General features: G+C 33.3%; 1 protein-coding gene across 1 annotated transcript; it reads right to left on the bottom strand.

Annotated features, from left to right (window-relative positions):
• Window positions 1-5,984: 5,984 nt before the first annotated feature.
• LOC106078288 (sodium/hydrogen exchanger 8-like) lies at window positions 5,985-26,838 on the bottom strand. The gene is made up of 18 exons (XM_056035292.1): window positions 26,739-26,838; window positions 26,670-26,707; window positions 23,915-24,300; window positions 23,498-23,634; window positions 22,769-22,849; window positions 21,278-21,327; window positions 21,065-21,148; window positions 20,502-20,603; window positions 19,702-19,880; window positions 18,449-18,587; window positions 17,689-17,794; window positions 16,934-17,050; window positions 16,640-16,722; window positions 13,088-13,199; window positions 12,797-12,939; window positions 11,978-12,061; window positions 10,114-10,254; window positions 5,985-9,071 (listed from the first exon to the last, which is right to left on the bottom strand). Exons 3-18 carry the CDS (start codon window positions 24,262-24,264, stop codon window positions 8,889-8,891), a joined length of 2,091 nt encoding a protein of 696 aa, XP_055891267.1. The 5' UTR covers window positions 24,265-24,300; window positions 26,670-26,707; window positions 26,739-26,838; the 3' UTR covers window positions 5,985-8,888.

Here is a 26,838-nt window from a genome sequence, read left to right as displayed (position 1 = left end):
GTCTACGCCCAGTTGTGACCAGCATATTTTCCCGCATTTTCTTTCCGTCTAAAATGTTTGACTCGCAGCTCTCCAACAGTCTCTTAGAAGTCATATGCTGGCAGTTACTTTCCTCTGTGCCAGTGAGGGTAAAATGACGCATCATTTGAAACAGCGCTTAGGCCTATACGGTTTATACGGAGGGGGGGGGACCTCTGCTGTTTTGCCGTCCTCCTTTTTTTGTAACTGGCTGGTTAACCTCTTGTTACTAATTAATGATATCAATATGTGTATAGATGTTTAAAAGAAGATCAGAATTCATTTTCACTGGGTTCCCCCACCATTAGGATTAGGATTTCCAAGAGTTTTCCAGGAGAAAATATTCGATTTCAGGAGCGGAAAAAAACGCTAACTATATATTTAGTAATAAATATAAGAATTACCATATAATATACATGTATAAAATTACAAGATCTCCCCTGAGCCTTTCGTCTCCATGCCCGAAACCCAAGTTGTTGAAGATCTACCTCCCATACATCATCAATCCATCGCATTCGGGATCTGCCTTTGGGTCAATCAGCGAGCGCGTGTGTGTGTGTGGGGGGGGGTCGAGTTGATGTTGATTAAATTAAGTGCACTGAACATGTGTTCTTAAAAAAATAGTCACAGTAACGAGAGTTTATGAAATGGGGAGCAAAATGACGTGGACTAGCCAATAGGGAGGAGGCAAAATAGAATTTTGTAGTTTCTTTCTTTCTCTAAAAGAAAAATATTTGATCGCAAGTTTCGTAGGCTATATAGACATCAGTTCCAAGCAGAGAAAAGAGATATGGAGCACGAGAAAAGTGAAAACAAATTTAGGCCTAATGTCACAAGGAGGACAATAGTTATAATGCTTCATGGAAGAAGTTAGATGATAGAACTAATTGAAGCATAATTTCCTATATTTTAACATGCTATTTCGCTATTTTTTACGGCCTTTCGCTCTATATGACTCCTGCGAAAATTGCGTTCGCTGATTAGGTCCAACCCCTACCGCAAGTTGACTTGAATTATATATTTAATAGCTGATATGGAAAAAAAGATTCAAATTTAGTTTTATCGCCCAATAGCTGAGGAGTCCGCAGATGTTTTCATTTTTTTAATAAGTTTAACCATTGCGGAGTTATAAATTCTAAACTAAAAACTGGCACAAAAGCGTTCGCCATTGGTCCTTTCCCATAAATCTAGATTCAAGTCACTGACACTTATTGTTTTTAAATTGCCTGCTATACTATTACATAACTATATATTTCTTATCTTATATAATACAGACGTTACTTCAAAAAAGAAGATGATTACGTCCTACGCGCCATGCATATTAACCAATGACCTAAATTTTGCCAAGTCACTAGTTTTCCTGGCTAGCTCAGGCAACCCATTCCATACTCTTATAGGCCTACTAATAGCACTAGGGAAGAAGGAGCATTTGTACAAATTAGTCCTATCATATGGAACGTAGAATGTACGTGCCTTCATCTTTGTGTCTTTCTAAGTATTTTATTAGATTTTGTTTTTGTATTTGAAGATTATGGTTCAGTGTTTTATGTATAATTGCTACTTTACTTTTGAGTCTTCTATCCATTTTTTCCTCTTATGTACCGCCCCTTTCCCGATTCAGCGATGGGTGAGATCTGCACATTCAGTTAACACCGACACCCGGCTTATCTACGCACAGTTAAGGCACACAATTTACATGGCAATGTCTTCCATTCCCACTGGCGGATCCAGGGGGGGGGGGGCGGTAGGGGCGATCGCCCCCCCCCCCACTCGGCCGACCCCCCCCCCCCCCCGAAGGGGGGGCGGGCGAATTTTAGTATAGAATTCACACAATTTGTATACGAATTCATTACTTATGTTAATAATATATACTAATTATTTATATTTCAACCTATTTTTAGATTATTTCGCCCCCCCCTGTAGTATGTTGGCCGATTTGGTGGGGTCGGGAGGGGGCGATGGTATATCAATCCAATTTCTTTGTAGAAATCACAGCTTGCTAACAGAATCAATTAAATATCTATGTGATTAAAACTTGTTATTGATATTTTAACCGATCTTTGTATTATGTCGTTCCCTGTTTGCCAATTTATCTCTACTGCCCTTCCCACCTAAACCTTTTGAGGGGGGGGGGCGGTCCTACTTTAATGGAGAAATCATAGTTTGTTAACAAAATTAGTTGAATTAATATATAGATTTATATTATGTCGCTCGCCTTCTTGTATCTTGGCCGTTTCGGTGAGGTTGGGGGAGGGGAAAATTGCATGTACTGCCCTTCCCACTCTAGCCCTCTGAGTGGGGGGGGCGGTCCTATTTTTATGGAGAATCATAGTTTGTGAACAAAATTAGTTGAATATCTATATAATATAAACTATGAGCTGTGAACTCATTGTATATTATGTCGTACCACACTCTAATCTCAAATTTTATCATTAGTAAAATTTAAAGGAAAAAGGGCTGTACCAGGTGGGAGGGGCGATTCATGCAATCGCCTTTCCCCCATCGGACAAACCAATACTTTTTCTTTTTGTATTACAGTTAGGAAATTACAAAACAAAAACATCTGTCACTAATATAATTTATATATACTATAAATTAAATTCTTATATCGAGTCTTTAATGCCAAATGCAATCTTTAGCAGAAACTATTAAAGGAGCGAGGATTAATCATTTTCACTCTACCGCTCCTCCCAGAGTTTGTGTAATTTCACATGAATTTATCATAACTATTTTAAGAAAGACTTTGCATTCAAAAAATTAGAATTCAAACGAAATTTTTCAGTATAAGAGTCACGATTGAGATAAGTTCTAAACTCAAATGAATGAGATGAGTTCTAAACCCAAATCATTTTTTCATAGTCGCCTTTTTCTAACCTTTACTCAATCTGATATTTTTCTAGTTAAATAAATTTGGGACTATAACTCACAATTTATACTTTGATTTTATTGAATATTATTTATCGAATAATTTTTTTTTCGGCGGAGATCCTCAAAGCCAAAATCTAAATATGTGGGGAATCTTATCTTTTCAATGAACAAATCGGATTTTTGGCAATGTATTAAGGGCCTATAAATTCATATTAGAATATTTTTCAAGTACAACATTATTCAAAAGGTCCTTTTTTAATAGTATGAATATTGAGCTTTAGGTCAGGAAAATACGTTTGTTCTGTGAAGTATGCAAGAAAACGCTTTTGGCGGCGGGGCTTCGCCCCGAACTCCATTGATGAATAATGAGCTGTAGATGTCAGGAGAATGCGTTACTGCAATGAAGAATGCAACAAAACGCTTTTGGCTACGGGGCTTTGCCCCGAACGCCATTGATGAATAATTAGCTGTAAATGTCAGAAGAATGCGTTTCTACAGTGAAGAATGCAAGAAAACGCTTTTGGCGGCGGGGCTTCGCCCCGAACTCCATTGATGAATAATTAGCTGTAAATGTCAGGAGAATGCGTTACTGCAATGAAGAATGCAAGAAAACACTTTTGGCGTCGGGGCTTCGCCCCGAACTCCATTGATAAATAATGAGTTGTAGATGTCAGGAGAATGCGTTACTGCAATGAAGAATGCAAGAAAACACTTTTGGCGTCGGGGCTTCGCCCCGAACTCCATTGATAAATAATGATTTATAGATGTCAGGAGAATGCGTTTCTACAGTGAAGAATGCAGGAAAAGGCTTTTGGCGGCGGGGCTTCGCCCCGAACTCCATTGTTGAATAATGAGTTGTAGATGTCAGGAGAATGCCTTACTGCAGTAAAAAAAAGCAAGAAAACGCTTTTTCTCATATTTATATATGCGCACGTTTATGCTTAGGGTTAGGGTTTACTGAGCATTAGGGTTAGGGTTTGGAAAAAAATCGCCCCCCCCCCCACTCAAAAGTTCTGGATCCGCCAGTGTCCATTCCAAAAATTAAGGAATTATTGCAGTATTTCACATGACTACCAAAACCCAGTAAGTTGAGATCTGCATATTTTTCCGCATCTCGTGCAGACAAAGCCATTTTCAGCCGGCGGTCTATTTAAGTTTTATTCTGCGCTTTTCTTTGGGTCTCCAATATGCGTCGCGTTTTTTATGTGAAAGCGAGATCTCCAACTGTCTCTTTCAGAGGCCATCTGCTGCCAGCTAGTTTCCTCTATGCCACTGAGGGCGAAACGGTGCCTGAGTTAGCTAAGGATAACAGCGCTTTTGGTCGCCTCCAAATAGGAGTTGCAAGAATTCCAGGAATAGATCTCTTTCCTTACCAACGAAAATCAATGTCTACAAAGCAGTGGTGGTCATCACATATTTGTATAGCTCTAAGACCTATGTGTTATTCGACCGATTCCTAAAAAGGTCTTTTCGCTCTATCATGGGTACACGCTGGCAAGATTACCACACAAAGAACTATGTTCTGCTGGAGGGAACAGTTAGAAGCACTACTTACCATTTTACAGCTGCGCTGGGACACTCATTTCAAATTGGGGGTGACCACATAGCCTACCAAACATGTTTTTAGCGAGCTTAAAGGAGAAAGAGACATCTTGAGAGCTCTCATGAATTTCACGGGACACACATTTGAGACTCATGGAAGGGCCCTTATCGCAGACAGGCGTTGATGACAAAAAGAGAACTTATGTAGACCCCCGCGGACAACGGCTTTGTCTGCATTAGATATGGTAAAATATACAGCTTGCAATGGGTTAGCGAGGTCATGTGAAATACTGCTCTCATTGGGAAGGCAGTTGACAAAGTTCACTACCATGGCTTGCTTACAAAATTTAAACACTTCTTTTTTTTTTTTTGTTCTTCTTACCAATGGGTCCAAAATAAAGCGTAATAAATAAAATGGATCCAATTTAACACAAATAACAGTAAACTCAGGTGTCCCTAAAGTAAGTCACAATCAGTACATACTAATTCAATAACAACACCAACTAAACTATTGAAAAAAGACACAAAGATAAAAGCACATTTCTTATTCCAAATGCTAGGACAAATGTGCATATGATAAGTGCTCTTATCTTCCATGGTGTCATTTGGCCAACAGCTAAAAACTAGTTGTCTTAATCATCCCAGAAAACCAATGGCTTAGCATGTCAGGTATGACTATATGGTTATACGTAATACATGAAAATCGTCTTTTGAAGAGAATATTTGTCAATTATAATAAGATAATTGTATGGCCTCTACATTATTAATTCATAAAATATAATGAAGAAATAACTTAAAATATTTTAGTATTGACTTGAGGACATAAGTTATGAAGTTCTATATAACAATGACATAACATTCAAAACTTGATCGTTTATTCAGAAATGAATAAAAATGATAATCTGAAGTTCCTACTTTTTAATGGAAGAGAGGAGAACAATCTAACTGTTTATAGTTATCAAGATATCAAAGGAATTTCACCTTAAAAAGCCAATTACATTACAGGCTAGAGAAAGTTAAGCTCGTTCAGTTGGTTTTGTATTAGCTCTGAATTTCTTTCTTTACTTGTCATGCTGACAATTAATTTCATTAATATCAATGTCTTTGATTAGCAAGCAGTTGTCCCTAATGCAGGATAAGTGTTCGACCCAGCGCAGATGTAGAATGGTATTTAGTGCTTCTATACTGTTCAAACTGATCTTCAGCAGAACATGGTTATTTAAATGTTGTATGCCAACGTTATGTCCAGTATGGTTATGTCCAGTATGGTTATGTCCAGTATGGAGCGAAGGCACTTTTGTTGGAAGCGTTTAACCCTCATGCTGACAATAAATAAGCTTCAAACTACAAGATTATAACATCCACAATTTTCAATTGATTCTTTAAGTCCGAAGAGCATACAAAAAAAAGCTGTATGTATGTACTAACACTAGCATTGGAAAACTTTGTCTTTACTTTTAAGAGTTTACCTAAGTTAAATCTTTTATGAGTAAACACGATGATAGGCTTAGCTGAAAAAACAATTCATAACGATGAAATGATCAATAAAGAATACATAGTTAAAAGAAATATTTATTCAACATTTCATAAACAATGACATAAGAAAATACAAAAATAATTTGGCAAATATTTCATTTAGAAAATACCTTGAAAGCTGAAAAATTATGCCAATAAAATATTTAAAACATCAAATCAACCTTTCCAATGAAATTTTTCAAATGGAATAACTAAATAAGAAAAATATATATCTTTTTCTTACATTTTCTTCATCAGTTCAGTTGTCATTGGTTTTCCTATATTTGATAACATTTTTTTCTGTATTAAATGGTAATTAGCTTAGGAATATTGTCATTGCTGTGATGTAACTTTAAAGAAATTGTTCACGAATCAAAAATAGAAGATGAATCAAGCTCAGGGATACATCATTATGCTAAGTAAAAAAACAATGTCAACATTTTTTATTTTTAAATGTTGGCCTAAACAAATTTTTAATGATAAAAAAAATTGTTTGAAAGGTTCAGACCCTTGTTTAATAGATAATATATTGCAAACATTGTCTTTCTCATTAAGAACTTTAAGCAATTATATTAGTAAGAAGCCATCTGTCATTACAAAATATGATTCGCCTTGTAGGCTACTTCTTGTTGTGGCAATGTGTGTCTATTCTAGAGTGACAATAGCCTGGTCAATGGCTAGGTTCAGAAAGTTGTCACCCACACAGCATTTTTCACTTCACCATGCAGCTGTTGGATCAAAAGGAATGGCCACAATTGGTGCAGTTAGGGAAACAAAAGTGTCACAGGATCTGCCAGAATCACGCATCGTGTGCTGCCAACTAGGTAAGGTTCACCACTTCCTAAACTGAAACACTATAGCTGAAGTAAACAAAAAGATAACTCACATAGAACCCTGGAAGACTGGCTGTCAGCATCCGATATAACATAAAATATGTATGTCATAAATAAACAGTGACACTTACATAAAAAAATATTCAAGGACTCTACATTTATTCTCCATCAAAGGCACCAAACTTTAAAGATGCACTAAGGGATAGAAGAAAAGGATAAAGATAAAAAAACAAAACTCTGTTTCAAATTATGGGCCAAAAGAATTAAGTAAAAAACTTCAAGAATGTAAACCAATAAGAGTCAAATTTATGTGTAAATGCAAGGCTTTTTAAGCTTAGACTTTTCTTGTAGGTTGAAGGAGCTACAGCCATCACACACATTTATAGAATGAATTTACTACTGGACATGAAATATTTGCTGAACAGACTGAACAATAGTGACACATCAGGTTCCCACGCTGTCTCACACAGTGACTCCTTGTGATACAGAGGATTTTCCCCACCCATTTTGAATTTTTATGGGCATATAATTAGTATAAAAATGCTTTAAGTATTACAGGTTGAAGATTTTAGTTGATATTATTTACATGTTCAGAAAAATGTGGCGAATATTTTACAGAGAGGGAAAGAGAAAGAACTCAAACAATAAGCAACCTTACATCAAATAGCAGTGAAAAGATGGGGAGGTGGTATAATTTGTTTGGTAATTTGGTTTGCAATATGGTATAGTCTTGATAATACAAAAACATTAATGTAAATGATGTAATATTTTGATACCATTGTTCAGATTGGCTGCTAATATTTTTTTAAACATGTGTTTGTTTGAAGTAGGACATCATTTTTTTTTTCAATGTGACATTCAACCTTTGAAAAAGAATGCAGCAAGATAAGACAGAAAAGGATGAAGACCAGACTTAAATGGAAATGATTTTCAAGAAAAAAAAAACAGAAAAATGAGTTTCATACCAGAGCATTGCTTTGGCTTTTGACACATTGAATCTGTGATTGAAAAATGTGTCAAACCCTTAACAAGAATCCACACAAAAAAGAGATTAATTATAAATAGACATTTTTATAAAGTTTCAAAAATTCTGGATAACTATCTTACCCCAAGAAAATCAAACAAGAAAATCACTAAATCTTATTAAATCAAAATTGGAAAACAAATCTCATGCCTTTATTATGTAAAGATACCACTTTTTTATTAAGCTATTTACACACAAAAATATTTACAATTTAACTGATGTTTAAAAAAATACATCTCCCACAATCTGTTTAAAATGTAACACAATTTTATATACAGATTTTAACAATATAAAAATAGAATCTTTGACCCACTTATAATATAAAATAATATAAAGTTGTTTTTTTTTTTATTCACATGGGACATTACAACAGTTTATGGTACAATTTGATGTGTAGTTCTACAACATGGGTACCTTGGACCAACATTAATATCAAATAAACATATCATTCATGACTGCGTAGGTTATCCCCTTTATATAAATGTGTGAAAAACACAAAAACTTCCCACAACTCCTAGTACTGTCAACATATCATGAGCTTGCTCCCATTAGCTGAAAATATCTGATGTTTCATATGATCCAAAAGAAACCCATTCCTTTCTGTACTGTATTACAGAGCTCAGTGTAAATTAGTGAAAAACTTCAAAGTAAACCTGGACTTTGATCAAACATTTGATTTAAAACACACAAAAATAACTTTAGAACATGAATTGGAACATTTTCTTCAAGTATAATGAACATTTTTCTATGACAACCAATATTCTAATGTCAGAAACAAAGCAAATTTATTTATTACAATTTTGAATCCAAAAACTAAATAATGAATAATTAGCTTGCAATAGAGTAAAACTCTACATGTCAAAATCTAACATATACACTCACACAAACTAATTTGGTTGTGTAAAAAAAAAAAAGTCATAGAAAAAAGAAAAAGACAGGAAAAAAAGGACCTTAAAAATATTGCACAATCACAGAATATATATTAAAGATCACAAAAATATATTGGACCCAGTGAAACTAGATCTAGCTTCTTTACCATAGGATTCAGAAAGACAAAACAATAAAATATTTATATATAAAATCAATGTTTAAGAAACATTGCTTGGGGTACTGCTTCCATTTGGTGCTAAAAGTTTGTTTGAGCCTGACTGAGAAATAAGTGATGTTTCAAATTCAGTAACATCATCCTCAGACTCAGAAGGAGCAGCACGAACCTCCATTTCCCATTGATTAGCTAGAACATCTACCTGGCAACGGCCTTCTTTCATTTCCTGTATAACAAAAAAAAAAGCTTTTAAAGAATGTGTAATCCATCAAAGGCTCCATATTTATAAAAATTGGTAACAATTTAAAAATAAAATAATTTGGAGCATTAAAATTCAAGCAGTTATGAATAGAGAGAGATATGTAAAAATTCTCTTTGAATGATATCCCTGATGACTAATACAATCTATTGGCACTAGTGAAATCTATTTTAACAAATGTCTGTTGTCTAACAAATGTGGGTGATCCTAGGAGGCCTACGTGACAAAAAGTGGAAAAGCATAAAAATGTATCCAGCTACAAGTTAAAAAAATATTTAAAAGAGAAGCCCACAGCAATTATTCTAAAAAGTAAAGTATTTCCATTTCATTATAGACTGATACTTCAGATTGATATATATACTTCAGATTGATACTGCAGATTGATACTTCTAAAAAAATTTAATGTGTTTAATAGTCAGACAGAGGCATTCAGGAAGACAATCTTTCACCCTTGCTGTAATATTTAAACACATTTTTTTTTTGTACAATTGGCTACTTTTTTAAAAGGGACTTTTAAAGTGTATTGTAATATTTCTTCAGAGTAGCATGATTCGGTGCACTGCAATGTATTTTTAATAGACCAGAATATTTTTTGAGCATTAAATCCAAAGACAGACAACAAAAAAAACACAAGGAGTTATTAGCCAAAATATTTCTTAGTGTCATTCAATATTTTTTTTTTTAATACTATTTCTTCAATTACAGAACATGAGTTATTGGAACTGTGAAGAGACGAAAGCTGAGCACTTTCAGTCATATTGTAAGACATGACTCACTGTCCAAAGTCATCCTTCAAGGTACAGTGAAGGGAGTATGAAGAAAGGGTCATCCAAAGAAAAACTGACTGGACAACATAAACAAATAGATCAGCCTCTCTCTTGATATCCTGCTAAGAACAAGTAAAAGTGGTGGGATTTGGGTATGCAAACTGTCACGGCACCCCTACAAGAAAGTCAAGGGACAATAGAGAGAGAAAATACTGTTATACTTCTTAAGTACTCCTACAAACCTGCTGAGTAAACCTCTTGGTGAAAAATGGAATGAGATAAAGTACATCCAGTTTGAGGAAACCACGGAGTTGAGGTCGAACAACGTGTATCTCATCTTCTTCAGTTAGTTCAGATAAATGTTCAGAGTCTATGGCATCCCCCTGAGGAAGGTATCAAGAGTCAAATATTATTATAGTCAGTTCAGATAAATGTTCTGAGTCTATGGCATCCACCTGAGGAAGGTATAACGAGTTAAAACAAAGAAAAAAATAACTATAAATAAATAAACAAGTCACCCAGAACAAAACTGTGACCAAGTCTAGTCTAATGATAATTTTGATAATATTATTTAAATGCTCTTTTTTAAATTGGTGAGATAAACCACTTGTCTACCAATTTAGGGGCCCATGTTTAAATCCTGAGTTGAGTTGAGCTGATCGCATAAAGGCAGCACAGAAACCTTCTCCCAGATAACCCTTTCCCAAAGGTCCAGAAAAGAAATTAGACCATAGCACACTGAGAATGCTATAGTATGAAAGATGCACTACATAAAAGTAAACTTGTTTAATATATATAAGCAAGTGAATGTTTGAACACAACTGATGCACTTCTTGGTCACGGTCACATTATTAAATGCTTGAGAATCTTGGACTCAAGCAGGATTGCTGAGAAAAGTGAAACATATAAAGACATGTTGCTTTAAGAAGGTATTTGCCATCACATCATAATGAGGAAATTCCTTACCTTACCATTGTCAAAAAAACAAACAAGAAAAACATTTTAAAATATATTTTTTAAAAAGACAATACCTCCATTATTAACTCTTTCTCTAGAACTCTTAAGACTTAGTCTAGATCTACTTCTAGATCTAGAATCTAGATGTAATCCATATTAGATGTATGTAAAAATATAAGCATGGCTTATAAACTTCCATAAAATTGAAGCAACTTTAAAATTACTGTTATTGCATAATTACTGTAATACGGCTACGTATGCCATGTTGGCTCTAGAACTAGATATAGTCTAAAGTCAAATTTACATTTATTTTTTTTTTTAATTTAAAACATTATAACGGTCAAACTAGAGATTTCCCTGTGTGGCCAACGCGCTAAAAGTCTTTTCTCAGCGAAATACATCAACTGTTAAATTTCTAGGAAAATTATTAGACCCATTTTTGAGATCAGCTATACAATGTTAAACACCTATTTATAGTATTAATTATTTAGCGACGCACCATAGAAGACGTATATTGAACGGGACTAGTGACATTTTGGATATTTTGTGTTAAGAGACCGGAAAATCAGTTAGCGATAGAATCCTCTAGGGTAAAGACGTGTTTAGTTGAAAGAGACTTTTACAGTGGCCTTTTATTATAATAAATATATGTTAAATTGTTCATCAGTGTTGACCACATCTCTTTACTCGTTAAATCGATCGTCTTGTTTATTCTGTATTGTTGAGCAACTACAGTGAATACACCCGAACAATAAAACTCAAACGCTTGCAGAGTAATTGGTTGAAATTCAACAGTCATCTATAGTTGACCTCAAGACAGCCTGAACAAGCACATCACAACAACCACCTACCCAGGTTCCATGAAGGATTGACTTGAATAGAAGTATTGAAAAAAAAAAAAAGAAATACAAACTCAGAAGGTGGGTGCAGCTATGTCACAAGATACGTTTTTCTACAGTACAGAATAGTTTGAGGAAAAGATAGAATAAAAGACAAAAACAAAAGGAAGGCAAGGTCAAGGGATGGACAGGTCTTGAGTTGGATAAAACATTAAGGAAATTCAAGTAGCAGGAATGAATGGAACCAGACAGCATTTGTGGCGCTACACAAGAGGTGAGGGTTGATATGATGTGATCATTATAAACTTACCATTTCTTTTGTCTTGCTAATAGCAACATCAGCATCATGCTTCTTCTTTCTTTTCTTGTATTTTTTATCTGTTCTTTGAAGAAGCTAAAACAAAATGAAGTAAGAAAAAAAAAATTAAAACAAGATCAAAACACTTCTAAAAAAAAATTGATAGCTCTAATGAGAACAGAATCTGAACAAACCATCAAGTCAGACTGACACACTGAAAATGTGCAGGCTTTTGTGTGTCTGTTATTTTTAAACAATTTTGGGATGGAATTACCAGAAGACTAATAATACATACTATTATTATTTCCCAGTCCTTATCTTAAGCCAAGACATATATACCCGTTATATCTGCGTTTACTGGAAGAACAGAAAACATTACAATTTTGAGATTGCATCCAGAATGACACCTGGTTATAATGATCATAAAAGTTGTTGATGAATGTAAAGGTTAAGATCCAAGAGACACAAGAAATTAAAACCCTGAAGATCATTGCACCATATACGGAAAATTATTTTTTAAATTTAATGTGCCACTCTATAAAGATAACTAGGCACAGCCAAGATGATAAATGGCAAATTAGAAATGAATGAGAAGGAAAAAAATGAGCAGAAATGAATGAGAATGAAAAAAATGAGCAGAAATTCATGAAAATTTACATAGATTTTTACATGACCCTAAAGAGAAAAAAAAAACAACTGCCCTTCAAAAGTCAGATAAAATGTAAACTCCACCTTATATTTGTTCAAATTTAATAGTCCTTTTCTGTCCTTATCTGAAGGTGTCTGGTAAAGCTAGCCTGAAAAGGGTAAGTAGTCAAAACCATAAGTTACCTTCAACAGAGGCATCGTTGAGCCACCAAGGAAGACAATCGTGAACAGCACCATGATGAGAGTGGTGGTTACCACAATGTAATGTTTCTCTTCCTCCAGTTCCATGTGTAGACTTAGGGCAAAAGCCACAGCCCCTCGCAGACCTACAACACAATATACGGAGATAATAAACAGGCCATTAAATTGCAAACACTTAATAGTTTCACCTTTGTGGATACTTATATCATTTGTATTTTACCCAAGTCATCTTGTAAAATCAATAGTGATAAGTTCATGGCATTGCTCACTTACCGCTAAACCACATGATAAATTGATTCTTTCTTGTTATTTTATGTTCACGGAAGAAGTTCACAAGAAATGACAAAGGAAAAATATTCAAGGCTCTTCCCACCAAAATAAGCACCTGAAAAAACAACAACATTAAAAACAAATTACAGCAAGTGTTTTACAACTGTATCAAATAGTAATTCATACTCATTTTCCCAACTGTTGTTCTTTGCAAAATGCGTAGTTCTACATTTTTTGGATGATTTTATGAGTAGATGAAGATCAAGACCTAGACTGCATTAATGAAACACTATGCCTCGTAACTATCCTACCTTACAAAGATTATGGTAATTAAGTTATTAAGATATACAAGCATTATTTTAAAAATTAAAACAAAACAAGATTACAAAGAGAGTTTGTGTTACACAAACTCAGAGGCGGCCCCCGTCGAAGTCGGATCCCTGTCGGATCTGCATATTCGCAAATAATATTCAAGAAGTGATTTAATTTTGATGTAAAATGTTTTACACGATTCGGATGTTCCTTCAGAGTTGAAGATAATTACTTCCTAGTCCAAACCTCCCGCAGGACGACGGGGGATGGGAGCGGGCAGGGTTTGAACCCTGGGCCATCCATAAATCTGAACGACAGTCCAGCGCGCAAACCGCACGACCAGGCAGCCATCCGATGGTCAAAAGTAATAATGTTTCAAAGATTCATTTGCCGTAAATTTAAATTTAATAAAAAAATAGTAGATTAGTTTTAGTATATTAAAACATTACAATATTGATCAAAACGTTTGGAAATGAAAATCTACACTTTTTTTTTACACTTTAAGTTTAGAAATTGAAATTCTACATCTTAATCTAGTCTATTTTAGTCTAAACTAGATCTAGAAATTCTAGATCTAGACTCTAAAATAATTTTAATTAGAATATAAATCCAGATCTAGATATACTGTAATAAAAATCTAGATCTAGTTTAAAAAATCTAGATTAGATCTAAATCAAGATATCATTCCTTTTTTAAACGCGAGTCACATAACGAGGCTTAATAAACATTACTATACCGAGTTCTTTTTTCATTTCATTTGAAGAATTAATTCCATATAACGTCAGAGGGAAAAAAAAACACTACGTCACACGGCCTAGCTAGACTAAAAATCGCCTTCATCTATAAGAGCCATTTATCGAGTGTTCATAGACTTTGGTGCACCGAGTGCGTTCTTTAAGCATTTCATTTAAAGAATTTTGTTCCATATGACGTCAAAGGAAAAAAAACACTACGTCACACGGCCTAGCTAGAATAAAAATCGCCTTCATCATTACGAGCCTTTTATCGAGTGTTCATAGACATTGGTGCACCGAGTGCGTTCTTTTAGCATTTCATTTAAAGAATTCATTCCATATGACGTCAAAGGAAAAAAAAACACTACGTCACAAGGCCTAGCTAGACTAAAAATCACCTTTATCAACACGAGCCATTTCTCGAGTGTTCATAGACATTGGTGCACCGAGTGCGTTCTTTTAGCATTTCATTTAAAGAATTCATTCCATGTGACGTCAAAGGAAAAAAAACACTACGTCACACGGCTTAGTTAGACTAAAATATGTTTTCATTAATACAAGCAATTTTTTCGAGGGTTAATAGACATTGGTGCACCGAGTGCGTTCTTTTAACATTACATTTAAAGAGTCCATTCATATGACGTCAAAGAAAAAAAATTCCATTACCTCACAATAGGCTAGTACCAGTACCATAAAAAAAAATGTCTTTATTTACACGAGATATTTAACGAGGGTTCATAGACATTGGTGCACTGAGTTCTAATATATATTATTTAAAAAGGATCAAAGCCACATTGTTTTTGCGTTTTGTCTGTCAGTCGGTCTGTCCGTTATCTTGATATAAAAAAAACAACTAAAAGTTATTAAAAATTGATTAACCTTTATTTTACGTTTCAAAACATCGCAATAATTTTTAGGTATGAACACAATTGAAAAGTTTATATAATAGATTGTTCCGGATGTTTGTATAAATAGTAAAAGAAAAAGAGAATCTCAGATAAATGTAATACCGTTAATTAAATTTTTTGGATGGTCTTGTATAAAAATTAGATGTACTACAGCCACGTGGAGAGATTTTCATACCTTACTTTGGTGTTTGGATTCTGTTTTCCTTAAAAATCGGAACATAATATTAACGATAATTAGATTTTTTAATGTTTTAGGTAGAAAGTTAAATGTACTGTAAGAGAGTAGTGAGTTAAAATATTTTTCATAAAAATCCGTAAAAACATTATTTCGTAAATGAGAAGATTATTTGTTTATTAATTAGAAGAGGGAGTTCAAACAATTATTTGGCGTTAGTAGATTTTTAAATAAATTCGGAAATTTCTGGCGACGATTTGTAAGAAACAAAATCCGGAACTTTCTTTATCGATTACAAAACTTCTATGTTATGTTTTACAAGAAAATTAAATGTCTAAAAAGTAATTTTCAGTAATCAATTCTAGTAAATTACTTTTTTTAAAAGCCTTATGCGATTTCAAACAATCATTAGGCATAATTCATGTTTTATAAAACAATATCCGGAACATTTTTACACTTAATGAAATATAAGTCAGTATAGAGATTATGATTTAGCATTAATATGCTATTTACATAAAAAACGGAACAACATATTATTGATAATGTGTTTTTGCAACGTTTAAGCATGGAAATTGAATGTAATATAAGTTAGAAGAGCAAACAAACATTTGTTGGCGTTGATTAGTTTTGCACAAAAAAATCCAGAACAATCAATTTTAGATACTTAAAACTATTGAGATGTTATGGGAGGAACATTAAAGGGTAAATCAGATTTTCAATAGCTTTTAGAGTTCTAGTTTTTTAAATCTAATCGTGACGGACAGACCGACCAACAGACAAAATGCACAAAAATAAGCTTCTTTTATTCGGATGGGGGCACTAAACAAAAAATAAATAAAATCTGATTTTTAAAAAAAGTTTAAGGAATTGGTTTAGCACCTGTTCATGTTGCGACGTTACGCTACTGCACGATAATCGCTGCATAAAAAGTCCATTTAAAAAAATGTGGGTGATATTTACATACAAAGTGCATTATTAGCCTTTATAAACAAACAGAAATGTTTTCTTTTAATTTTAGCAGCTAGTTGACCAGAAAAAACGTCTTTAACTATTATTTGTATTTGTTGTAAACATTTCCTGTACATTTTAAAAATATATTTGACTTAGTGATACTGAAAATACACAAAAATTGTCCATCTTTGTTAGCATACTGTAACATTGCCTCCCTTACATTTACGTAATTGTTTTAGAATTGGTGTATTTTTATGAAAAAATCGCTTGCATAATTAATTTTATAAATTAAACGGTTTGCTTTTAGAAAACCAAAAGTAGCCGTTGCACCTAAACTTTTCAAGCCGGATTTAATGATGAAATAATATTTTTCATATCTCTTCTAGTTTTCGAGATCTGAGTGTGACAGACGGACATTTTGCACAAACCTAATAGCGGCTTTTTCCCCTTACGGGGGCCGCTAAAAACAACTTACAATGCTCCAGATGGTAAAAGCTGGCTTAACTTGAACTTTGAAGCTGAAGATGGCAAGCCCAAGGTAAGCAAAAACACAGGTTTCTGTTGGAAACAAAAGATTTGGATAAGACCCAATGTTTTAGTAAATAAATCTTCATCAAACAAGATTTGTGTAATTTTTCTTTTTTTTTTTTTCTAATCTCATTTATCTTCCTAAGAAATAACATTAGCTAGTTTTGGTATAAGTAGTAGATTAAATATTGCTTCAATAATAATTCTATATATAGAACCAAAAATCACTGGAGAAACCAACCTGCAATGAAAGCAATAGATCTAAATGTTTGCTGAACAGTTATCTGTGAGACTGGTGAAAGGTTCAAGTGAGTGTAGTGAGACATGACAATACCACAAAATAAGATGGCCATAATACCTAAATAAATATGCAAACAAAAGAGTTAATAACAAAAATTGAAAATAATGTCAGCTCAATAAAGGAATAGTTATTTTCCCAATGCTTATATAAAAGATAGATCATAGAAGGCACATTATCTCCGCCTAGACCTTTGTCACAGAAACAAGATATGTTCAATTTCTCAGCATGCAAGTTGTTGTTTTTACACTTTTATTGGCCTATAGTAATGCTATTGTTATAATTTTTATAATCATTTATGCACAGTACATTCAGTTTTGTTTAATCATTCTTAAAACAAAAGGCAACAGAAATATTTAACAGCATTTAAAACATAGGCATTATTTAAAACATTTAAAACATAAGTATGATTTTAAACACACACTAAGTCTCACTTCAACAACAGAATAACAAAAGCAACAGAAATATTTAACAGCATTTAAAACATAGGCATTATTTAAAACATTTAAAACATAAGTATGATTTTAAACACACACTAAGTAAGTCTCACTTCAACAACAGAATAACAAAAGCAGCTTTCTAATCTGACTAAGGTAATTAACTTAAATAATAAAATTGTATTGATAAAATTGATATTTTCATTGATATTTTCATGTCAAAATAAATATGTAAAAAAAATGTGAATATTTTTTACTTACCAGACAAATGTATGCCCTCAGCTAACGCATAAGGTAAATAAGAAAAACAAAGTACCATCCCAACTTCAAGTGATGGAGTTTTATGTAAATTTAGAAACTTTGTAATCTATAAAGACATAAAGAAACAACATATTTACATTAAAAACATGATGTTACTTTGGTCAAGAATTTTAGAAAAACAAGACTAAATAAAATAGTCCTATAATTACTGCACTACATGTAAATAAGTTATGATTTTTTCTTGATATGGGTTTCACACTATTAATAATACTTGGTTAGGTAACTTTACATAAATTTATGATAAAAAAAAATGTTGCTCTTATATTTTTAATATTGTCTTTGAAATATTGTCTAATAATATTATTAATTACATATATAAAAATAAATTAATATTTTCTTTGAACTCATGATTTTTATAATCATGTTTAGTTAAGTTTATAAACATTAACAATGCTAAACAAAAGCACACAATTAGTTTTAACATTTTTTATGCTCCTTAACACAACAATGTATGTTTAACATTTTGGCCAAATTCATGTCAGGAATATTTTATGACTGGATTTATTTTCTTTTGCTCCAAGGTGAGAACAGAAAGTACATGAAGAAGCTTGCCTACATACAGTTTCTAACCTCAGATATTTGAACAAACTGAGGTGATCATAGAAGCTCTATATATCTGTATATGTCAAATCTAACACAGAGCTTAATGATGGAGAGATTGATGAATCTAAATGTGTGTGTCAAAGTTCAAGGTACTCACCATAGCACTGACTAGACCAAAGGCCACACCAATAGCAGCAGACGCAAAGAACATCAAACAAAATCTCCAAACAGCCTGAAAGAATGCAGCTGCACCGCTGGTTATCACAGTGGAAGGTGAAGAAAATTCTAAAATTGTCCTGTCAAATTCAATAATTAAAGATGTCATGACAATTATGAAAATTAAATAATGATAACAATTACTGCTAACAAAGATACCCATAATACTGCTTTTCCATAAGGAAAAGACCTTATAGTGATCATTTTCTTTATATTACTCTCTCATCAAGAAGGAAAATTAACGATGCAATACCAAGATTGCCTATAATGTACAGTAGAATGACAAGTATCCTAATTAATTAGGAATGGGGTCTGTCCAAATCATAGATTGTCTGAATGACAGAATGTGAAACATTATAAAAAGTCCAATTCACCAATAAGAAGAAATTTCATAAGGAAGTAAACATAAAATTTAAGTACAATATACAAAGGAGCAAAGCGTTATATGTAGTAACCTCCCAGTATTGAGAGAAATAATCTCTGATCTTTCACTGCATATCAGTAAGACCACTTAGATACCATACTTTAAAACAAAAAGGCAGTCTAGATATAAGATGTTTCAGATAACTGACATCGGGATAATCAACATTCTACTGTACTCATAACAGATTCAAGGGTTGTGTGTAATGTAACAGAGTGAAAAAGTAAACACAGTGTTATATCTTGAAATATATGTGCACTTCTGAAATCCAATCTCACTATCTGCTATAAATAAGTGCATTGACTATTGAAAATCTACCAGAAGAGTGCCCTTTAAGTATTTAAAATTAAGTATGCATAAATATACACAAACATATTGTAGAACAAAGACAGTGTGTTTTACTCAAACTGTTGAGAAGCTAGACTATCTCAGATTGTTTTTACTATTCTTCAGATAACCCATACATGCTTAATTTCGATAACCAAAATAAAATAGGATTCTTGTGGCCTCCTCAACAAAAGAGGTTAAACTAGAGAGCACCGGGCTTGCAAAAGTAAAAGGAAACATACTAAACAAAAATAATAATTTAAAAAAAAAATTAACATATATACTTCTGCTTTATGCACAATAAAGTCTCATAAAGGAGCTATACTTTTATTTTACTTTTGAACAACACATTGAGAAAAATGTGTACACAGCGAAATCCACAAAAACCTTCCTTTTTAATTTCACCAAATAAAAAGTTCCAAAATACTTCATGCTGTCATACTTACGTTGTTAACACAATAGACACTGCATCATTCAACATCGACTCTCCAAATACCAACATGTACAATATGGGATCAACATCTAGAGCTTGAAAAATGGCCAATGTGGCCACTGGGTCCACAGCAGAAACCAGGGAACCAAAGGCAAAACTCTCCACTACATCTAATTGATATGCTACTTGAGCCTAAAAAAAATAAAAAATAAAACCTACACAACATGTACTCATAAGTTGATAAATATATATGTGTGTGTATATATATAGTTTACTCATTAGCTCATTGGTTGGTTGTCCCTAGAAGAGAAAATACAGTCAAAAACAATTTTCTGAAATAATAACATCGGCTCTTACATCTAGTCAATCACTCCCATATCTCTTCGATTTCATTGCCTCAAGGACAAACTGTTTAGTCTCAAGAATCAATTGCTACAGTTTATGTTCTTAAGAACCGGCTTTCACAGTATTAGTTTCACATGCCAACTACTGCAGCAAAACGTAGGAACTGATTTTTTTTTCCATCACCTACAGCTCTTATTTATATAACTTTTATGGGATTCTTCAATTTTTCTTCTAAAACCAAAAGCCATTCAAACATGAAACAGGATGTCTGACTTATATTTATATAAATATGTAAACGACAAGTGCTAAAAATTGTACACAGTTTGTAAACCAATCTCATAACTTATCTTCGAATCTTAAGGCATTTCTTTTGCAAAGGGAGATTATTACATCCGTTGCTTAATTATTTCCAGTTTTGAAACTAATTATAATTCACAATTATTTGGATGTTTTTAAGCAGAAACTTACCTGTCCCAACAAATAGACACCACCACCAACAACTACAGCAGAGATGATAGTTCCAAAGACAGCAAATATCAAAATTGATCCAATGTTGTGAAAAAAATTACCCTGAGCAAAGTTTGAAATATGGAATGAATCAATGAATATAATTATGTATTATACGAAAAACGTAAAACTTTAAGCCATATATCATTTGTAAAAAAATGTGTGTAAAATAATTGGCTTTAATCTATAGTACTAAGAAGAAACAAAAAATTACTATTAAGACTATTAAAGTTTTTGTGATTTTCACTTTCACTTGTGTAATCTAATAAAACTTTACATTCGATTTTAAATTATTTTTTTAAAACAAGACCAGACAGACTAGTAAGACACAAAAGTGTGTTATATGCTCTCTGAACTGCTGCTTTGATGGCCTGGGTTGAAACCCTGCTGTCTGCCATCCCCCACAATCCTGCCAGAAATTGGGGCTATGATGTAATAATCTTTGATTCTGAAGAAGCATCAGAAGCATGTAAAACATAATAATTCTGAGCTAATAAAGTCGTTACATTTCCTGGACAACTGACCTTGTGCAAGTTGTAGCCTCCTTCAAAGATGATAGGCGGTAACAGCACTATAAAAAAAATGTTTGGTGGAAAAGCCTCCTCTTTCTTCAAAACAAAACAACAAGTAAACTATTACACAGTGCTGACACACAAATTAATTTACTGACATTAAAACTACATTGGGTTTAATGCTAAACTCTAAGTCATAAGTAATTTGACAACTACATTTCTGACCTTCCAGTTTCCAAACTGAAAAAGTTTCAAAACAAGCCCAATGAAAGCACCTGTAAATAAAACCCAGATAACATAAGTAACTATTACATAGAAACTAATGTTTTTATCTCTATCTATACCATGATAAGATATCAAGTTTAGCAAAAAATGATCAGCTCTTGAGTTTCTAAAATGTCAAGATTTCTAATTTTAGTCAACTAAGCATTGTATTGTTTTGTTATTCACTTTTTGGTTTTGAATTGATATACAAACACAAAGAGAACAAAGAAGAAGACAACCACAAATAATTTCAGAAAAGAATAAATCTGGACAAAAACACAAAGTTTGTGCTCTCCCTTGAAGTTGATCAATTTTTTCACGCACAAGGCCCATGATGCTTAAATTAAAAAAGGGAATTAAGAAATTCCTCATTGCTATACAGTAGGTAAAAGAATTAAAAACAAAGTTATTTTTTAATACACTTGAATACGACATGTATGATCAAAGTCCCAGCTGATTCCCTTATATCCAATATTCAGAGAGAGAACATAAAAATACAATATGCTTTTTTATTTAGCTGAAGTGTTTGATGATTGTTATATTCCCTTTAAAAAAACAATAAAGCAGGGACAACAAAATTGAATTTTTTATACTAACAAAATGTTTTACTGCATAAAAAAATTCTATTTAGCATAACACTTCATACTAAAATATCTTTAAATTAAACTTACAGCTAATGTTAATGTCTTACAGTTGATTAAGAGGGCATACGCCCAAGGTTAGTATAATAAGATCAGAAGGGTGAAATAATTATTTTGAATACAGAACTTCTTTCTTTTGGGTGCTGACCTAGCATAAAGTTCTTTTTGCCTATAAAAATGTTTTCCCTGAGTTAATATTGAGTTGCTAATGCTCATCTTTGTATCAGAACTTCTTTTTTTGGGGTACTAACCTAGCATCAAGTTCTTTTTGCCTATAAAATGTTTTCCCTGTGCAAATAACAAGATGATAATGCTTGTCTTTTGTTTTGTACATTAGTACAGACTGAGCATGGATCAGGATGTCAATTCATTTTTTTCTTTTACAGGGTTGTGGGTATTTTACCTAGGGGAAGAAGGAATGGAAGAGTGATTTCTAACAATCTAAAAATCTGTGTGTGGATTAGGTCCCCTTGATTGTATATTATTAGTTGTTGTTTTTTTTTATACATACAATAGGAAACAGTTTAGTGTTCAAATGAGTTTCATGCTGCTCTTTGGTAGCTCTTAGCAATCTCAACAATAAACACTATTAATTATAAGCTAACATTTCAAAGTAAGGTGTAAAGAAAAGTGAGATAAACTTGAAATAAAAAAAGAGGATCATTTTTAAATGCTATTTCTATTTTAAGTTGACTTCGTGCAAAAGAAATGTATCTAGTTAAATGTTTTCCTTTACACTGTATTACATTTATAATTTATTCATACACAAAAAAAAATTATTTTTTCCTAAAGCAAGAAGATATAAACCAACCAATCAGTACAATGGCAATGCTGTCTGGCAAGTAATGGAACTTGGTCTGAATCAACAAGTGAACTACAAGGATGGATATAGCTGAAACAAAACAAATAAATGAATGTAAATAAGATGCACACATTAATCAGACTATGATTATCAAAAATAAAAGTAATGTTCATCTTTCAGACCTTGCAGTCCAAGAGGGTATTCGTTACTATGGATAAAAATGAATGAGGGTGTCAAGGCCAGCAAAGCCACCAATTGCCCTTACTATCCCCAACATATGTCAGGCACCCATTAACTCTTTATCTCCACAATTATTTTTTCCACGTTCTGACAGAATTGTTCATTTTTCACTTTTGTACATTCTACCCTGTTATGATAAAACTTCAATAACATTTTTGTTTGTAATCAGAAAACGTTACTTTTGATATAGAATTATAGGAGAATGCATGCTTTTTTTTTATATAACACAAGTTATTCTTTCTAAGACGAAAAATTGACTTAACATTTAGCATTATCGAGATTATTTTGAGGATTGTGTAAAACTATTTATTTACTGAAATATTTAGATGTCACAATAATATTTGTATAATGTTAAGTTATGCTCAAATTGTTGGAAAAAACATTTCCGACCACTACACAAGAAAAAGAGAATTCTTAGATCAACATATCTTGTTGGAATTAATCAGTTTAACTGTCAATTAGGGAGGGAGTGGGGATCACTGACTAAATAGTGCTCACCAACAACTAGCAAGATGAAAAAAATGGTTAAACTGCTATGGTGCTCTTCTTCTGCAGCACCTTTCTCTGGCAAATCAGGCTTCTCTTCATGTGGTTTTGCCTGCGTTGTTGTAGGGCTTTCAGTAACATTCAAAGTACTATCAGAGAAAAAAAATTGTAGAAATAATTATTTCTCCAAGTATTTAAAACACTAAGGGTGGTGATTGATAGCCAAATAGACAGAAAACTATTCAAATATAAAGAAAAACATAAAACTGAAGCCTTGGAAAAGATAGCTAATATATCGTGTAAAGTACATAGGTTACTGTAATACATCAAATAGAAAGTTTGATAACTTTTTGAGCCCATACTATGAAAGATAAGATTTTTTTTTTACAAAAAATTCAATGTTAATATTTACATGTGATGAATCAATACCTGGAGTTATTCCCTGACTCTGTGACTACTGCTGTCACACCCAGACCAACAGCAGGTTCATTTTCGATGCGATGCTCATTAGACCATTCACTTCTAGCATTTCTCTTGATTGGTTCATGCGAATCGGAGGAATAGATTTGTTTCTTTCTGGTAAATTCACTTTCATGTAGCACATTGTGAACGTCAGTTTCAGTTTTCACAATGTTAAACTCTTTCTTTAAAGAGTTTGTAGGCTGCTGAGAAAATTCACTTTGCTGGTTCTTACTAGTGTTAGTCTCATCATGTTTCAATGCTAATGATGCAGTGACGAGACTAATGTTCAACACTAGCCAAAAGCAAATTTTTAGCATTGCCAAAATACTTTATCGAAACATGTGTCAGGAAATCTGAAAATTAATACAAATGTCATTATATATATTTTTACAAAGCTCAATCTGTCTGTCTGGATAGAATCTTGTATGCATTATTTCCCCCACTTCTCATTCTTGTATCAAGTTAAAATTTTGTACAATTATTCATTGTCGATGACAACACATGAATCAATTAAAAAAACAACCAATAAGCTGATCAATTAGTTGTAATTAATTTATTTTATTTTACATAGAGACAGTAGGGCCTACTTAGCTAAGGGGAGATAAGCCTTGAGATTAGGTTGTTTGCCAAAATTTTTAAACTAATAATAAAACCCTTTACTTAACTTTTATAAGTACTTGCATGCTCAATGGCTAACAAGGAAGTTTTCCATCATGGAAAATTTAGTTTCAATTCAGAACCGAGCAACTTTAAAAAAAAATTGTTTTTGAAAAGCAAAACAGGCACCTTCTCCCAAATACCCCCTTTTCCCCTACCAACATCCCACTGGTCCACAAATGTGATTGGGCCATAGCATGGGGTGTGACATCCCACTGGTCCACAAAAGTGATTGGACCATAGCATGGGATGTGACATCCCACTGGTCCACAAAAGTGATAGGACCATAGCATGGGATGTGACATCCCACTGGTCCACAAAAGTGATAGGACCATAGCATGGGATGTGACATCCCAGTGGTCCACAAAAGTGATTGGACCATAGCATGGGATGTGACATCCCACTGGTCCACAAAAGTGATTGGACCATAGCATGGGATGTGACATCCCACTGGTCCACAAAAGTGATAGGACCATAGCATGGGATGTGACATCCCACTGGTCCACAAAAGTGATAGGACCATAGCATGGGATGTGACATCCCAGTGGTCCACAAAAGTGATTGGACCATAGCATGGGATGTGACATCCCACTGGTCCACAAAAGTGATTGGACCATAGCATGGGATGTGACATCCCACTGGTCCACAAAAGTGATTATTTTTCATGATTGTCTCAAAATAATTGATGCAGTTCACCCGATATAGCTTTGTTTTTGAAAAAGTATTTTACGCCAGTACAGAATTGAAAAAATCAATTTATCTGAAAAATTTAAATATATAAATTTTATTTTTTTTAAACTCCAATTTTGTATCTTGTATGATTTTTGTCACAGTCTTCTGATAGATTCCAGTTCTTTTGCCTATCTTCAAAGGGTACTGCCCTTGGACACCAATGTTTGTTGGGTCGTTTTGTTTTTTCAGCCTCCTCCAGTGCATCATCTGCTTCCTTAACTAAAGCAGAAAGTGCTCTCTTTTGTCTCTTTGTTTCTAGATCAAATTGCTTATTTCTTCTATATAGTTCGTCCATCGTGGTTCAATGATGACCAGGGGGCTGAGGGCTTTGCACTGGGGTTTTGTGCCTCCTCATGTGGCTGGTGAAATAATGAAATACTCAGAAAGACACAAAGATAGAGGCACATTTATTATTCAATATACTAGAACAAGTGTTCCTTCTACCCTAGTGGATTAGAGAATGGAATGAATTGCCTGAATCAGCCAGGAAAACCAATGACTTAGCAGAGATTAAGTCATTGATTAACATGTATGATTATAAATTAACACATGAAATGCATAGATCTATGACAATCTTCTTTCTTGAAGTCATGTCTGTAATTTATTTAAAATAATAAGGCTAGTCTTCATAGTCTTAATAAGGAATGCAGTATTTCCTGTGGCTGCGCAGCCCCAGCTGAGACATACATATTTTGCCACATCCAGGGGAAACATAACCATTGTCCGCAGGTGGTCGATTTAGATTTTCTTTTCGCCATCTGGGTTTGTCCTCAACAGCAGATTTTCTTTTGGTCTCAAATGTGTATCCAACGGCCTTCGTTCTGAGGCCGCATGCAATCAGGTGCTCTCTTCTATGTCAGCCAAGTCAAGTTGACGCCTAAGCCTAAGCTGGTCTTTGAAGCGTTTCTGTGGGGCACCTCTGTTACGTTGACCACCTTTTAGCAACAAAAAAAAAATGCCTTTGGCATACGTTCATCTCCCATATGGGATACGTGCCCTGCCCAGCATAACTGCCATAACTGTCGGACCAATAGATCTATATTTAATAAGATAATAATCAAATTCATTGAAATCATTGATATTTTATTGTGATACCTCCATTAATTTGATAGTTGTTTATCATTATAATTCATTGTCATTCATGTTATAAAATATTATAAGTTACTAGATCTAGATCTATACTCTAAGACTAAGACTAAGGCGTCTAAGTTAAGGACTAACTGTCACTAACTAAGTAAGAATACTGAATATGATTTTATAAATGTTGATAAAATAAAACTAAAGTAAAGTCCTAAAGTCAGTAAAATATTTTGAAGACTCTGTCGGATATTACCATATAGATCTAGATTTGATCTAGGTCTAAAAGGATCTAGATTATTTAGACTCTAGATCTATAATATATTATAGACTCTAGATTTGATGATGTTCATTCTTCAGTAAAACATACTTCTAACCACATTCTAAAAAGACAAAGTTGAAAACCCAAATGTGCGATACGAGAT

Source organism: Biomphalaria glabrata, chromosome 7, assembly GCF_947242115.1.
Source record: "Biomphalaria glabrata chromosome 7, xgBioGlab47.1, whole genome shotgun sequence".
Taxonomy (NCBI): Eukaryota; Metazoa; Mollusca; class Gastropoda; family Planorbidae; genus Biomphalaria; species Biomphalaria glabrata.
This window is presented reverse-complemented; position numbering and strand designations above follow the sequence as displayed.